Here is a 17103-nt window from a genome sequence, read left to right as displayed (position 1 = left end):
TTTTGGGATGTTAAAATGACTCTCTGGGTGTTAGTATTAAGGACTTAAAAAGATGTGAGGGTGTTCCATTTCAAAGGGACAACAGTTGGTCCTTTTCCTTCCTGCAATGCATGTTTTCTTAAATAGTCCTATAACTGAATATCTTTGGAGGGGTATGTGGGTTGGTTTGCTCACAATTCTAAAAATTGTTGAGTTTGTGATCTTCGAAATTATCAGTGGGAAAAATACTAATAGTCTTCAAAGTCTCTCAGTAAACATTGAAATGATAAAATTAATCAGGAAAAGCTTCTCTTAAAAAACCCACAAAAAACAACTGAACAAAAATCCAACCTAACAGAAAGCTATTTTAGATTTTTTTAAGTAATACACGCTGTTGAAGAAGTATGTGCCTTGTTTTTTTTAATAGCTTTTATGGTTTGATTTCCCCTCCCCTCTTAAACAGGGATCTGAAAAACAATGAAATATCATGGACTATTGAAGATATGAATGGTGCTTTCTCTGGCCTAGATAAACTTAAGAAGCTGTGAGTATTGCTACAATATTTGTATCTCATCATGCCTTAAAAATAGCTTATTATGTGTCTTTCAAGGGACAAGCCCAACACTTAATGTTAAATTTTCCATAGCAGAGATGATTTTTTTCTCCCTTACCACTTTGTTCTCTATAATATCTTCCTTTTCAATTAAAGAAATTCAGGATTCTCGAAGTCAAACAAATTGAAATATTTTAAGTATTATTAATATTTATGGACATATTAATCAAAGAATAAGGTTTTCCCATGCTAAAAAATAAGAAGTGTATCATATGATAAAGGCATAGTGGTAAGCTTAGTCTTCAGTAAAGTAAAGCAACATCCAGTGGAAGTGGCTCCATTGCATTGAAATTTTCAAATGCAGATTTATGAAATTAAAATATGTTTATACATTTAGAATAATCCATGTCACTTAACTGCACACCTTAAATGTCTTCTAAAATAATTGTAAAATGTAGTACAAGGGGAGTAAATTCGTATTTTTTAGATGTGATGTGTTTTGCTGCATTGGAAATGGGTGAGTGGTGAATACTAGTCACAGTTCAAAAATAAATGCCAAAAATGCAATTATTCAGCTCAAAAATACTCCCATTTAATTGCATTTCTTCTGCATCATGTGCTTAAATTTTTCAGGATACTCCAAGGAAACAGGATTAGATCCATTACAAAGAAAGCATTTTCTGGTTTGGATGCACTTGAACACTTGTAAGTAGTAGAGATTCACATTTAACCCAAAATAGGAAAAAAATTAATTTTGATACTAACTGAATTTAAAGTAGGACTAACAAGCTTTACTAACAACTTGGGATGAAATACACTTACCATGTTTGCTACTGTGATCTTCAGAGGATTTTTCAGTTTTGAAGTTACACTGGGTGTAAATTTTGGAATTAATGCAGAAATTCTTACGCTTTAAGCATGCTATGAAACTCCTTATTTGCATCTCTTGATTTTGAGCTTGAGCGTCCTTTTATATCACTAAAATAGCAAATTACTGCTTGAGTCTTAAATCCATTCAGTTTAATAATCTATTATTTTCTTCTAATCCTAGTTTTCTTTTTTCTTCCTAGAGATCTAAGTAACAATGCAATTATGTCAGTTCAAGGAAATGCATTTTCACAAATGAAGAAACTCAAAGAATTGTAAGTTTCTATCAAAAGACATAATCTCTATTAAGTATATAGATATTATTTATACATACAAAAGTATAAATAAAAGCCTTGTAAGATGTCACCTGATGCAGTGATTAATCTCTGCTGTAATCTCTCTGAAATAACAAAAATAAATACCAAAAAGCTTATGCCAGTGTTTTGGGGGTTTTTTTCTTTTTTTTGTATACGATGGGTGTATTTAAGTGAGAGAATGTAGGATAGGAGGCTACATTAATTTTCTGCTACATTTGTTGTCTCTAAAGTCCTTGTTTTAAATTGGGTGATGTCTAACAGGTTTTAGATAAGGGGGGACTTCAATGTAACATGCTCTAAGACCAGTAGTGCTATCACTGAGCTAAAGCTTGCTGGACCAGTGAAATGCAGTGCTGTAATTCTTTTGTAAAGACCTGGTTGTCACTGCTTGTAATTGGATCCTTCTCTCCTGTAGCAGCAGAGAGACAGATCTTCAGAGAAGTTGTGAAACAGTCACTGCAAAAAATGTATTTTAGTGAGGATGAGTTTTTGTCCTCTCACCCTTTTTTTCTGTTGATCAATGCAGAACAACACTGGCTCACAGGCTGAATGCAGAGGGTTATACTGAAAGGGGTGACATCAAATTGGCAACCTGTCACTGATGGGGTTCAACAGAGCTCCATCCTCAGCCCTGTGTTCTTCATAAATGACTTGGACTCAGGACTGGAAGGGATACTGAGCAAGTTATCAGATGGTGCAAAACCGGGAGGAGCTGTTGACTCCCTCAGAGGCAGGGAGGCCCTGCAGAGAGACCTCAACGAACGAGAGGGCTGGGCAATCAGCAACTGTATGAAGTCCAACAAGAGAAAGTGCTGGATTCTGCGCCTGGGGTAGGGCAGCCTTGGGTGTATGGACAGACCGGGGAATGAGAGGCTGGAAGGCAGAGCTGTGGAAAGGGACCTGGTGTCCTGGTCAGTGGCAAGTTGGACATGAGTCAGCAGTGCCCTGGCAGCCAGGAGGGCCAAGAGTGTCCTGGGGTGCATCAGGCACAGCATCACCAGCTGGGCAAGGGAGGGGATTTGAACTGAGCAATATTGCCATCTTTCTCTTGCAGTATGTGTGTTTAACCTAAAGCGTTAGTTCTGTTATGAAAGTGTGCTCATACAGATTTGTATTACAAACACAAGAACATAAACAGGCTTTGATTTTAATTGCTTTTTCTTAGGCACTTCAACACATCAAGTCTCTTGTGTGACTGCCAGTTGAAATGGCTACCACAGTGGATGTCAGAGAACAACTTCCAGAGCTTTGTAAATGCCAGTTGTGCTCATCCTCAGCTGCTAAAAGGGAGAAGTATTTTTTCTGTCAGCCTGGATGGATTTGTCTGTGGTGAGTGTAGCGTCTATTTCTCATTTCATAAAACAAATATTGCTGTGTGCTTGGGATTTTTTTGTGGTTCCTTGATATGTTGTGATTTCTATAACAAAATTGAGAGGATGTGATACTTACTAACATTTTCTTCTGTTCCCAAACTGTGATGTAGATGCTTAAAGCTTGAGGCTTTGTACAAGACAGGGAGTGATGATATTTTGATTTTTATACCAAGTACAGCTTGCTTACATAGAACATATCTTAGTGTGCAAGTGAAAGCTCAATACTTTGTGACGGTAAATGTATGTGCCTCGAGATTTAAAAGATGTTATTTAGATAAGTATCATTTTTAAGTGAGACACATTTTAGCAAAATTAAGATGTAGTTTTTGGGTTTCGTTATTTGTAAATCTTTTTCTTACTCATTAGTCTTGAGTTTATTCCAGGGTTGATAAAATTTCAAGGCAAAAAAAAAAACATCCTGGCCTCAGCTCTGACATTTTTTATGTGTGCTTGTTGTGTGCTTTAAAAATTATTTGGAGTATGTAAATTACTGCCTTTTAAACTGTGTTTATAAAATACCTGATTACCACAGTTACGATACTGGTATTTTTTGTTTCAGTTTGCCAGATAGTAAATGCTAGCAAAATATTTTTACTTTAGGACCTGAGAATTTGAGGCGATAGCATCTGCTTTAAAAGTGAAAATTTTCTATGTGTGTTTAGTAGCATTCATGAACACCTGTGTTATGTTCTCTATTTAAAGCAAAGTGAAGCTAAGCATTCAGAGTAAGGACATGTTTGATTACTCTGATATATAAAGTGGGAACTTCGGAAATATCAGGAAATTTAAAAGCCAACTAACTGCATTTAATGTATTTTTGTTGAATAAGTTTTATTTTTCTTACTAAAAAAAATTCAAGAATTGTATTCTTTGGAGACAAAAAGGTAAGTGTATTCTCAATAATGTAATCTCACAGCAAATATAACTGGTTAATTTTTACTGTTGCTACCCTTTTTCAGTGGGAAAGCAAGTCCAGAATATAAAATAGTGTACCAAAATGTTGGTTTTTCCTTTCCTGTTAGCAGTCAGATGTTTAGTAAATAATCAGCAGATTCTAGCTACTGCTGAGGAGCAGAGGTTGACATAATGCAGAGAATGACAGATTTCTCAATGTCTAGAGGAGTATATATGAGGTAGGCATCCTAATTTATGCAAAGTGCATTCTGTCAAAAAATTAAGCTGGGGATTTAAATATATGTCTTCCATTTGTTAAATCTGGGGAATTGTGATCTTTCTTTTGGCTGCTGAGTGCTATTTTTAAGTAATTAATTTTAAACCATTTAAGATGCACTAACAAAAAGAAAAATACTGAATCAGTTTTTGCGCTTGATACTTAATGCAATTGCCATGCAGAAATAACTAAAATCTCCTAATAAAATCATGGAGTGTTTCGGTTATATCTATAAAGTGTGTTTTCACTAGATGTTCAGGTGTTCACAGCTTGCCTTAAAAGTTCACAAGGGCTGCTTTTGCTTTTATAGAATTTTTAAGTGGAGTGTGTTGACTCCTGTCTGAAATTAAAAGATTTGTATATATGTGGATGTCTTTGTGATACATTCATTCAAATATGCTCTTTTATTATTCTCTTCTGACAAAACATAATGCTAGTCTTATCCTAGTGTGTTCTGTATTCTGTGCTGTATGCTTATTGGAGTGACCTTTGTATCACCCCTTCCTGTCAGATAATTAAGACTGAAGTATGTTCTGCTGTCCTTTCACAAGGCTAATTTAAGTACTTAAGAGTGTTTTACTTAGTTATTCCCATGCAAAGTCAGTGAATGTATTAAATTAACTCAGTTTGCAAATAGCAGGACATGGGTGTGAAGCATGAAAAGCAAATGGCCTGGGATGTTCTTAAAGCCCATGCTTAGAGTCCCAGATCCACATTGCCCTGTCACTGGAGCACAGCATCATACCTGCAGGAGTTTTGCAGACAGCTCAAGGTTAGGCTCACTGCTTTGTAACAGAGTGGAGGTTCTTCAAGAAAATAGCACTTTGACTCCATAGTTGTTCCCAGTCATTTGAGATGTAATAAGACAAAGGTGCTAGGAGACAGCAGGATCTGCAGGGAGAAATTTTTGGGGCACAGGGCTTTCCCTGCAGTTCCTTTGTCCAGAGATTGTACACATCTTGAAAGTTGGGAAGATGCTAAGGCTTTTGGTTTTGGGAGACCAGGCATTTACTTGCCTGCTCCTTTTACATGCATGCAGTGTACACACAATTGAATAAATAATACAGAAGGCAGCTAATTCTGTAAACTCATAACATGGCACTTGAAGGTAACATTCCTATAGTAAAGGGACCTCCAGGAATTCTTGAAATTCTTGTGTTCTGCCCTGCTTAATGAACCTTCCATCCCCTTTTGCCCAAAGAGATGCATATCACTGGAACACTGACTTTTGTACATTATTTTTTGTGGGTTTGGGTGAAATGCTCAACTGTAACTTGCAGTTTCTGATGGCAGAAGAACTATGCTTTCAATAAAGAAAGACTCCCAGCAGCCTGAGGTGTTGTAAAGATGAGAGGTAGGCTTCATGATTGATGTTCAGAATAGTTCTTATGGATGTCAGGGGGTAGTTCTTCTATCTTTAGTGCTTTATTGAAGAAGCTATGCACACAGTCTGCTTTTAAATGTGCTTTCTCTTCAATAAGAGATGGCTTGGCACAATAAACTCATAAATACGGCCTCTTTAAATGCCCTAAGGCTAACAAAATTTAAAGCAAAAGCATTGTGGATCCATTTAATAAATACTTATCTGACTACTCTCAAACCTATAAAACAAGGCTTACTAACTCTCTGGAAAGAGTCCTCGGGCATCACATATATTTTTGTCTTTTCCTCTGTGCAGATGATTTTCCTAAACCACAGATCACTGTCCAGCCAGAAACCCAGTCAGCAATTAAAGGCTCCAATTTGAGTTTTGTGTGTTCAGCAGCCAGCAGCAGTGATTCCCCAATGACTTTTGCATGGAAGAAAGACAATGAATTACTGCAAGATGCTGAAATGGAGAATTACGCACACCTCCGGGCCCAGGGTGGAGAAGTGATGGAGTACACCACCATCCTTCGACTGCGCAATGTGGAATTCAGTAATGAAGGGAAATACCAGTGTGTTATTTCAAATCATTTTGGTTCATCCTACTCTGTCAAAGCCAAACTTACAGTTAACAGTAAGTATGTTACGTTTTCCTTGTGGACTTAGAATGATTTTAATCAAGATAGGGATTCATATATTTTCAATTCTCATTATCTGCATCTTTTAGAAGATCTGTAATACGAGATTATTTCTTAAAAATTTATCCCTTTCCAAGGTCACTGTTCAGTTTTACCTCGAGTCCCAGTGTGCTGAAGCATAGTATAGGAAAAAACAAATAATATACCCAATTCATAGTAAATTTGGCAAAATCAATGTTGTAAGATGGAAAAATCTTAACTTTTTCTCACAGGAGGTAAGTGTATGCTCTGTTTCAAGATGCTATGGAAAGGTCACATAGGAGGCTATTAGTGAAAATGAGATTTTGATCTAGGTGGTCTCACATACTTCACAGTTCCCTCCCTTTCTGCTGGCTACTGATCAATTTAGATTGTATATTTCTCTAGTGTTTTTAAGCCCATGAGGGGTGTTCAGGAAAGTGCTGTAGGAAACGGTAAAAGTATGTTTCATGTATTGATTTTGATATCACCAACTTTTCTTTAGTGCTGCCTTCATTTACAAAAATCCCCATGGACTTAACCATTCGAGCTGGGGCAATGGCACGCTTGGAATGTGCTGCAGTTGGGCATCCTATCCCACAGATTGCTTGGCAGAAAGATGGTGGAACAGATTTTCCTGCAGCACGCAAGAGGCGCATGCATGTCATGCCTGAAGATGATGTATTCTTTATTGTTGATGTAAAGATTGAGGACACAGGTGTTTACAGCTGTACAGCTCAAAACACTGCTGGAAGCATTTCAGCTAACGCAACATTAACAGTACTAGGTAAGATATTGGCAAACAGTAACAGCACAATCAATATTACGATTCAAAATAATAAAAGTTAGTTATGTTTCTCAGTGTATACACATCTAGTACACATGGGGTGGAGGGAAGAAGGGGCTTCTGTTTGCATTTAGAGACAGTAGATTTGTTTAACTTTTGATTTCTTGACATTTTGTTAATCGCTTTTATTGTAGCTCTCTGCAATCTTAAGCATGTATGATTTAGCATTTCTACCTTGTAAGGTAATCAAGCATGTAAATTGGATCAATTGACAAGTAAATTGTAAGCTTTAAGTACAAATTCTTGAGTTTCTTCTTAGAATGAGAGTAAGCTTTATTAGGTGTTACTGGTGCATACAATCTAGCTTTTCCTCTTGAGCTGTGAAGGAAAGGGACACTTCTTACTCTTGCGAGATGATTTAGAATATAAGGCTTGTGCTTTCTTTTCAGAAACACCATCATTTTTGCGGCCTTTGCTGGATCGAACTGTAACAAAAGGTGAAACTGCAGTCTTGCAGTGCATTGCTGGTGGTAGCCCTCCACCCCGACTGAACTGGACTAAGGATGACAGCCCTCTTATGGTAACAGAAAGACACTTCTTTGCTGCAGGCAATCAGTTACTAATTATTGTGGATACAGATGTAGAAGATGCTGGGAAATACACTTGTGAAATGTCTAATACACTTGGAACGGAACGAGGCAACATCCGTCTTAATGTAATTCCTACTCCCACCTGTGACTCTCCTCAAAACATTGCCCCATCACTTGATGATGATGGATGGGCCACAGTTGGCATTGTGATCATAGCTGTGGTTTGCTGTGTGGTGGGCACTTCCTTGGTGTGGGTGGTCATCATCTACCACACCAGAAGGAGAAATGAAGATTGCAGCATCACAAATACAGGTGTGTAAACTGAAGGTTTACCTTGGAAAGGAAAACAAATGTTTGTGGTTGCCTTGCAGTGACTTTATTGTAGGAACATTTGTGTGCTTTGACTCAGAGGCAGAGAGGTGAATTACTTGTTACTTCCAGTGCTTTGCTGACAAGTTCAAAAATGTTTCTACAAACTGAAGCATGTTGATGGCTTTTGTATGTGTTTTGCTCCCCCACAGATGAAACAAATTTGCCTGCTGACATTCCAAGTTACCTGTCATCCCAGGGGACACTGGCTGAAAGGCAGGATGGATATGGCTCATCTGAAAATGGCAGTCACCATCAGTTCCTCTCATCTTCTGTAGGAGGGTATTTCCTGCAGCAGAGGGACAGTAATGGTAGGTAGAAAATGCTAAGCAGATTTTTCATGTGACTTGAGGAGCTGCAGTTTGGCTGTTGTCTTTCTAACTAATAGAAAGAACACTAAAGAAAGCATGCTTACAGAATTTAATAGAGGATGTGAAATTTATTGCTTGGGATTTTTTCAACGTGATAATAACTGGAGCTTGGTTCTGCTCATCCAGATGATGTTATGGTGTGTATTTAAATCAGGAAGTTTTTCTCTAGTCTCAAGGGTAAATTTAAACTGATTAGGACATGCGCAAAACAAGAATCCAAAAGAAATTATCACAGCATGTTTTCCTCTCTTACGGCTTGAAAAGTGTGCTTTTAGTGGAGTGTAGGCATGTGTGGTAATACCAGTGGAACTTTAGTATAACTGTTTAAACTTGCTGGTTAAAAAGAATTGTTACGGTCAGAGTCAATAAATTATTTAAGGTGACTGCAAGTTAAAAGCTGCAGTCCTTGACATTTATACCTGTGGCCCCTAAGAATCCTCTACATACCTGCACACGGGAGGAAAAGGCACCTTTCTGGGAAAGGGCTTGGGGTTGAGATACAATCAGGAGCTGGGACAGGTGGGAATGGAATGATGGTGAGATAGTTTTGCCTTTGTGGGGTAGTGAGAGGAACAGCCTATTTGTGGATCAAGAACCAGAGACTGTGTCCAAAGCTTTCAGGAACCATTGAACTAAAAATCTTTATAGCTATTTAGGCAGCCAGTGACTCCCTCAGATTCTTTCAACCAGGACTTTGACATTGACATTCTGCTTTGAAAGGAGGCTGTGAGGCAGATAATGAATTTGTCTTCTGTGCTTTGGAAGAAGGAAGTCCTTGGTTCTGATCCCTGTGATTGGTTTTGTTTTGTTTTGTTATTCAGGGATTGTACAGTCAAGTGACACATTCTCTGTCAAGCTAATTAATTGAACAGTTGCTGGAATTAGAATTCTCATCCAAAAGTTAGGTTAAACTTAAGCAAACTCTAGACTACACTGTGAAATGTAGTTGAACACGTGGGGTTCTTACAGCTCTGTGCTGAAGATTCAGAAAAGGCTGTGTGCTGACACATCAATTTTATTTTTAAGGCATTTGCCATCTAGATAACAGCAGTGAAACAGACTTGGAGGGTGTTGCAGATCCATTCCTATGCCACTATCTGGGGACTTCAGGGACTTTGTATTTAAAAGGCAGCACTTACAGTTCTGACGCATTTGAAGCATACAGTACAAGTAAGTTGGTGGGGGAAGTTTTAGTCCTAACTCAGTCTTTGTTAAGATGAATCTATATAAAATGAATTTTTCATTTCCTTTAGGTTGCAGCCCTGACCAGAGAACAGCAGGCTTGGGCCCTTATGAGTCTGGATATTTAAAGAAAAAGGAATGCTGTCAATACTCACCTCGACAGGAAGATCCCTTTGACCAGTGTGTTGGCATTATTAGAACACAGGCTACAAGCAGCAGATTGATGAACTCTATTTATACTCAAAATGAAGGAACTGGAATGAAAAGCAAAAGTCTCAATTCAGACACATTGGATTTAAACAACAGTTTGGAACCCTCATCCATTACAAGTAAAAGCACTTTCATGGGTATGTTCTAGCTGTTGTTTTTTATTCAAGCTGCCATTGTCTTTGCTGTCTGGTTTCCTACCTAAAATACCAAACAAAACTAATTTCTCAGCTTTTTCTTTCCCAAATGTTTGATGCTGAGGAACAGAAAAGTGACTATAGTAAAACTGTGTAATGAGGACGTCTGGATTACCAGATCTTAATAGCTCACACTTATGTAAAAATCTCATCAGTGATGCGATTCTTATCTTCCATTTTAATATAGCTGGCAGATTTCTCTAAATGTTAGCATACATAATTTAACTACACCTTAAGAAACATATCAGAAGTTTTGCCTGACAGGCAAAAGGTGTGTAAAGAGGGCTCAGTGCACGTAGGGAGAATTGAACTTGTATGCGTATATATTGTATAACGCAGTCAGCCAGAACTATTTACCCTTCAAAATAAGGCAGTATGTAAAAATGCCCTCCCTTATGCCTCCTTTGTCATTCTCTCATTATGTGTATGATAAAAGAATTCTCAAAGTTTAGTTTAGGGTTTACAATTTTAATCCAGATTGCAGGGGGAGATGAGGGAAGGAGAAAAGCATTGCTTTATCCTTGAAGCTCATTAAATTTTAGATGTTGGTTTGGTTGCTTGGTTTAAAATGCTTGGTTTTTGCATACAAAACCACATATTGCTTTCATCTTTGTGATATCTTAGCGCCAAAAACAGTTCTGGTACCATGGATTGTCTCCTGGCTGGTGTGTCAGCACTGGCTGATCAAGATCTGGGTCTGCTGGCTCTGAAGGGGACCTGGGGGAATGTGCATCACTGGGCTCTTTGTTCTCAGGGGGTGGGGAGGGAGGCACTAGCTCTGAAGTTTTCCCCCTTCAAAAGCCAGATGTTTGAACTGTAAAACGTTGCAGATGCCAGGACATCTGGCAGAGACCCTGGGACTGCACACGGCTGGCCTCCTGGCTGCCTGCCACTCTTACTGTGGTGGGACTGCACAGATAGGGCTTTAGCATGTCTCCGGCAGAAAGCAGGACAGCTGTATGTTTGTATATCCAGGAGTTAATGCCACCTGAAGGGTGCATAGTCCTCTGTCTGCCCTAAAAATGTATGCAGAGTTAAATCTTTGATCAGTTCTCTGAGCATAGTACCCTACTTATGTTGCATTGTCATTGCCTTGATGCCTCATACTCATTAGCACTCTTCCTTCAAAGAGCCTATGGCTAGATCTTGGACCTGGTGGCTGTGGAAGAAGTTGTGATAGATTTCTTGTCTTTAGTTGTGAATTTGCTTCTTCAACACAGTTGTCAAATTCAAGCCCCCTTTTGCCTGTGTAATCATAGTTAAGTTGACAGCTGGCATTAGTATCACAGTTGATGCACGACCTAGAAAGTTTGTAGCTTGGATTTTTTGTTTTTAAGACAGTTCATTTGTACCTTCATTTGTGAGGAATATCCTTTCACACTGCATTAGGTCAAAACTGCTCTACAAGTCATTGATGGAAATAGGGCTTTTGTCCAGTTCCTTTTTCAGTAACTTCTCAGATCACAGTTTTACTTGAAACCCTTGGTTCTAACAACTAAACAAAATTAGAAGTGTTGCATTTTGGTTTCAAAATTTATTTTAAAATATAGTGTTAAATTATTAATTAAAACTTGAGTTCTTCAAAGTCAGCCTGTGGCACACTGTCGTCTGAAAATAAGTCCTTACAGACACTATGACTTAGGATGGCTGTATCATTCAGTGAAAAAAGAAGGCCCTTCTTGTAGAGGTGTTGATACTAACAGCTTCCCGGGGATGAAGCATGACACACACTGATTGTTTACTGACTAGTAAATCCAGGTAATTATTAATTACAGTTCAACTGAAATGTGTAGTTCTCTTTGGGTTGCTACTGTTCTCTTTGCCCACAGCTGACTGGATGATCAGTGCTGAATGGAGCATGTGGCTCCATTTATTATTAATGGGAGATGCTAGCCAGAAAAAGATTGTGTTAGCATTCAGATTGCACTCTGGGACAATGTTGTATAACCTGATAGAGGTTGTGGAGTTTCATTTTTTAAAAAAAAATCTATTTTATTTTTTCTGAGCTCCATGGCAGATTGCATGTGCCATTCACTTATTGAAGAACAAAACAGGGAGTGACTTTTGCATTAGAAAGTGTCTTGTGATGTGTTAGCAGTTTGGTCTGTGTTCCCACCTCCCCCCTCTCCACCCTCCCCAAAGAAAAATGGGTATGGAAGTAGTAATGAAAACAAAATAAATGAAGTTGTAGGTGGCTATGCAACTACTTGGAAATATTTTTCATGTCTTTGGTGGCAGAATCTTGCCTTGTGATCACATGGATATTTTCTTTAAAATGGTGGAACAACATTTAAGTAAAATCTCACTTTGGTGAACTTCCTGTCAGTCTTGCATTTCAATGTCACTTATGTCATTTTCTGTCAGTCTTGCATTTCAATGTCATCTATGTACACTAGGGTGAGACACAAAACTTTTAGCATCAATATTTCTGTGCTCACTCTTTTACTGTCTTTCAGGAACATTTGGAAAGCCTTTATGGAGGCCTCAGCTGGACTCTCTTTCAAGCTGTAGACAGCCAGCAAATTGCCAACCAAAAACCTCCCATAATAATCATCATGTCTCGCTGGACTTTGATACAGAGGCAGATGAAGAGGGAAAAGAAAGGACAGTTTCTAGAGGAGAAAATAGCTTTTATACTTGCAGACAGTCCTTTGAAAACTTTAGGACTTCTACTTTCCAATCCTCTGATTCGGATACGTAGCTCCTTTTGGGCTTAATGTTTTCTGGAACCAAAGAAATAATTTGACATACTACTACCTCAGTATGGAACTTTATTTAAAAAGTGAATAAGGAGAAGAAGGGAAGAAAGAAACCACAACCACATGATGCTCTGACTTCAGAAGAAAAAAATATTTTTTTTTCCTATAAAGCATAATTTCCAAGATGATCTACATTGGTTATACAGGGAAAAAGCCTTATAAAAATACTATATTTGTAATTATTTTATAGCCTTTTTTATGCAAATAATATGTTTTGGAAATTAATGGTGTAAATAATACAGTGTATGTATTTCTATGTCAGACTTCATTTTCTTGAAATGAATAGTAAGCATTCTAATTTTGTACTGTTATTTGTACCTTTTTACAAATGGAAACTCCATGCTGTTTGCAGGTACCATGCATCTTATTTGCACATTACTTTAATAAAATATGCTGCCATGTGGTCTCTGACCCACATTAGTGTATGAAGAATAAAAAGTGTGAATTATGTTTGTAGACAGTGTTACAAATGTAGGTGCTTTCTGATGCATGTTTGTACCTTCATTTGACTTAAACTTGTAGCTTTAGATTTACTGTGTAAAATATGCTCATCTTCAAAGAGTGGGTGTGGTCCTGCCACCGCTACTGGTAAGGGGGGTTGCAGCTATTTGAACCAAAGCAAGGCTGCAAATCCTCCAGTTTGTGAGTTCCCCCTGTCAGATGTGCACACACATGCTCTCAGTTTTACTGCCTGTGAGGCTGTGGTTCCAGAAGTTTCCCTGTGCCTTTGTTAGTGTGCCTGCATCTGGTGGCGGGATATACACAGTGGATGCATAAATTCATATTGAGCTATTTAGTAAAAGAAAAAAAAAAAAAAAAGGCACTGGATATCTGCCTGGTAACCTAGCTTTTCTCTGAGTGGCTTAGTGTCAAGTGTTTGCCAAATATGCAGTACATGCCTGAGTCTTTGCTTTCCCATAGCCTTTCTCCCTCTTTTATGCTTCTGAACCACTCCCTGCTCAACATGAGGAGGTAATCCAAGAACAAGATATTTTTTTTTTTGTTTAAGTCATGCTTCTGTTCCTTACTTGGCTGCCCTTCTCTGGTTACAGATGTGCTTTATTTAATTGCTCAGTCAAGTTGAGCAATTGTAGACTTTTGCTGGTTTATATTTGTAGTAATGAACCCACTATCTTTACCTATACAAGAGGAAGAGGATTGTGGATTGCTTACTATAAAACAGTAGTTAGAACTGAGTGAAAACAGTCTTTATTTTGTGTTTCCATGTTCAGATGCATATTGTTTTAAAAAGCTGTGAATTGTGTTGTCCTCATTGTACTAAAACAGCGAGACTTCAAAATGGTTAATTCTATAGGACATTGGCTTTTTAAATCTGCCTGCTTTGAAGGTGCAAACTTAACATGGCTGCCAAATAGCTTCTTTTAAGCTAAACTAAAAGCAGCTGTTAGAGTAGGCCTTCACAGGCATCAGGGCTAAAGAAAGAGCAAAGATTTTGTTGCCTGGTGTAGCTGAACTAAGGTCTTTTAGTTGTCTGCAGCCAGAAACCTGGTACCCAGATTGCAATGCAATTTCCCTTTAATTTAGGCACCAGTATTAGAGACAGGAAGTTAATCCATCCTCAGTCACTGGTGGTCTAAGCATACAGAATGGATTTTGCGTGCTGTAGTTGATCATATTGCCAGATTTTTTGACTTATTGTTAATTTGTCTTTATTGCTGCCAGATGTGCTGATGCGGTGAAAGACATTGGTATGGGTATTTGGTTATAATTAAGTGCATTTGAAAGAGATTAATTTTTCCTCAGTTAAGCACAAACCTGTAGGTCAATAGGGCAAGAAATCTTAACATTTGATTCACTCAATATCTCTCATTTTTCCCTCCCAAACACCACTCCCCAGTGGCCTTGTTTTTAGGGGGAGGAGAGCTGGGGCCTGTGATAGCTCCTGTTTGTAACCAGACATTGCTTTCTGACATATTAAAAAATACCCAAGTTAAAAACAGTAACTCCAGATTTAGTGTTTATCCTTAAGAACTCCATGTTAAAGGTCCATCATGAAAAACAAGCTTTAAGTTCTGTAGTGGGTGAAGGTTGAGAACAGTGACAATGTCATTTCTTTTTCATCTCCTTTGCAAAGGTACTAATCTTCCAAAGGCTTGGATGTCTGTACCTAAATAAATGTTCAGGGTCAATGGCTGAATTTTAAATGCTTTTTATCAAGTTGCATTAGCAATCTTGACATAGGAATTGCTTACAATTTTATTTGATGCTTTAAATGCTCAGAAATGGAAATGAAAGCTCCCAAGTCCTCTTTTCTGCTAGCTTGAGTTTTTATGTTTTATAAGTGGATTGTGCTGTACAGTGGGTATCTGTAAAGTGCAAGATATACTGTAAAGTTTTAGTATCTTAGTAGTTCTTTTTAAACCAGTGATGTTACCAAGAAGGCTTGGAAGTTTGCTTTCTTTTTTTTTTTTTTTTTTTTTTTTTTTTTTTTAATCCTCCCCTCTAAGATGCAGATGTTAGTGAGCTGGTAGTTGGGTATTTACTCAGCTGAAAACTAAATTGTAAGTTGATGTGATGGGGAAATAAATTGCAGCCAACCCTGAGTAAAGCTTACACTGCATCTCAAGAGTTAGAATGAGAAACAAGTGTTGTGTTGCTGAATGACAAAACAGACATTTTGTAGTTTTATGACCAGCAGCAGCTGGAATCTTGCCATGGGATCACTTAAAACTTGTAGAATGTTCTTTAAGGTCAGTATCCACTTAATACTTTACGCAACAAAATGTTTTGCCTGTTGAGTTCACACAAGCAGTTGCTGAGGTATAGTTTCTGCAAGCCTTAAATAGTTTAGATAGAGTTAATAATTTACCACTTTTTCTCAGGCACAAGCATTTCCTAAATGAGTAACCTAAATGCTGTGTCTGAGATGACACTAGGGATACCTGCATATTGAAAGGTGTTAGAATTTCAAACACAATCTTATGGAGTACTGCTGTATTTCAGCAGCAAATGCTTTAATTTAGAATTCATAACTTAAGGGGATCTTGAAAAATGACAGAGTCAGGTGCAAAGCTTTCTCCAACTGAGGGCTCATTAGTGTCACCAAACATTTCTTATTTCAGTCTTGGGGAACTCTTGCAGACTCAAGTATTGTTCCTTGAGCCGGTTCAAAGAAGCTTAAAACTAAGACTTAGCTTTTCACTGCAAACATTTGTGTTCTGCCAGCCTTACAAACCAGGACTATAATTGGCTGTTGTGTTTCTTCTTGAATATAAACATAAGGAGAAATTCTGTTAGCTACCTGCAAGATTTCTTGTTGGGGATATGACACATCTCAGAGAATTACACTTTCTCAATGAAGTCTTGGTTCTGCTCACTTTGCCTATTGCTTTGTCATAGAGGATGTGTTTTGACTAGTTGGATGTTAGTTTACAAGTCTTCTGAAATTATTTCATTAAAAAAACAGAGGGGAACCTCAACCTGTTTAGTGAAGGGAAAAAAAACAATGTACAACAAGATGTAGTTTGTGTACATACCATTTTACTTCGATTGAGAACTTTCCAAGATGCCTTCTGTTTTTATGTTTCAGGGAACTGTTACAGGAAGGAATAAAAGCAACAATGTCTTGACTTACTAATGTGTGGCAAAAGGTGCTTGTCCTGGTTGTTGTGCTTAAGTATTAAGGGGTCAGTTGTTCCCCTGAAATAAATATATGCACACCCGACTTCTTACCAAAAGGCCTTACAGGTGGCCTCTCCTGTTTCCTATGCTGCTCTTGTTCTCATAGCTCAGTACTGCTACCATGTCCTCAGGAGACCCTCTCTGGTAACCTACGCCCCTCAGTTTCCAGTTTCTCTGCTTGCCCTGACACTGTGGTGGCAGGCTGGGGCAAGTGGACTCAGTTTACAGAGCACAGTGCAATTGCAGGCAGTAAGCAGCAGTTGTGTGCTGGAAGAGAGGAGGGGGAAGTGACTGGAGAGAGACAGGCTAGCCACATCTTTAGGAAGAACTTGGTATGAGTGTGCAGAAAATGCATAATTCAGGAGACAGGGATTAAATATTTATAGGACAATGTTATAAGCATAATAAAGAGCATTTTTGTACTTTACAAGCTTTACAATGCTTTTTGTATATTTAATTCCACTCACCCTCTATGCTTTCAAGTGCCAAAAGCAGCAGTGCACCAAAGAGCACATCATCTGGAGATTCACCTCTTACTGCATCTAAAATCTCCTTTTCTGGTAGACAAGAAACAAGATTTGTTTTTCTGTGCTTGGGTTCAAGACGGAGTATTGCTGGTGCAGTGCATACTTTCCCAGAGACATGTGGGGTCCGCTGTGTCAGACTCAGGAATGCCATGGGACAGCAGGACCTGAGGAAGCTGGTAGCAGTTCTAAAT

At 38.2% G+C, this 17103-nt stretch overlaps 1 protein-coding gene across 1 annotated transcript in view; it reads left to right on the top strand.

Moving 5' to 3' along the window:
- The window catches only part of LRIG3 (leucine rich repeats and immunoglobulin like domains 3), a 38479-nt gene extending 25312 nt beyond the window's left edge, over positions 1 to 13167 (top strand). The window contains exons 9-19 of the mRNA XM_041465598.1: positions 443 to 523; positions 1166 to 1237; positions 1603 to 1674; positions 2882 to 3045; positions 5939 to 6259; positions 6787 to 7068; positions 7518 to 7970; positions 8180 to 8338; positions 9425 to 9568; positions 9652 to 9927; positions 12441 to 13167. Of these exons, the coding sequence (XP_041321532.1) occupies positions 443 to 523; positions 1166 to 1237; positions 1603 to 1674; positions 2882 to 3045; positions 5939 to 6259; positions 6787 to 7068; positions 7518 to 7970; positions 8180 to 8338; positions 9425 to 9568; positions 9652 to 9927; positions 12441 to 12685 (2269 nt within the window). The 3' untranslated portion in view covers positions 12686 to 13167. The remainder of the gene's footprint in view (positions 1 to 442; positions 524 to 1165; positions 1238 to 1602; positions 1675 to 2881; positions 3046 to 5938; positions 6260 to 6786; positions 7069 to 7517; positions 7971 to 8179; positions 8339 to 9424; positions 9569 to 9651; positions 9928 to 12440) is intronic.
- Positions 13168 to 17103: the final 3936 nt, after the last annotated feature.

The sequence above is a fragment of the Pyrgilauda ruficollis genome, unplaced genomic scaffold (assembly GCF_017590135.1).
Source record: "Pyrgilauda ruficollis isolate IOZ18807 unplaced genomic scaffold, ASM1759013v1 scaffold19, whole genome shotgun sequence".
In the NCBI taxonomy this organism is placed as follows: Eukaryota; Metazoa; Chordata; class Aves; order Passeriformes; family Passeridae; genus Pyrgilauda; species Pyrgilauda ruficollis.
This window is presented reverse-complemented; position numbering and strand designations above follow the sequence as displayed.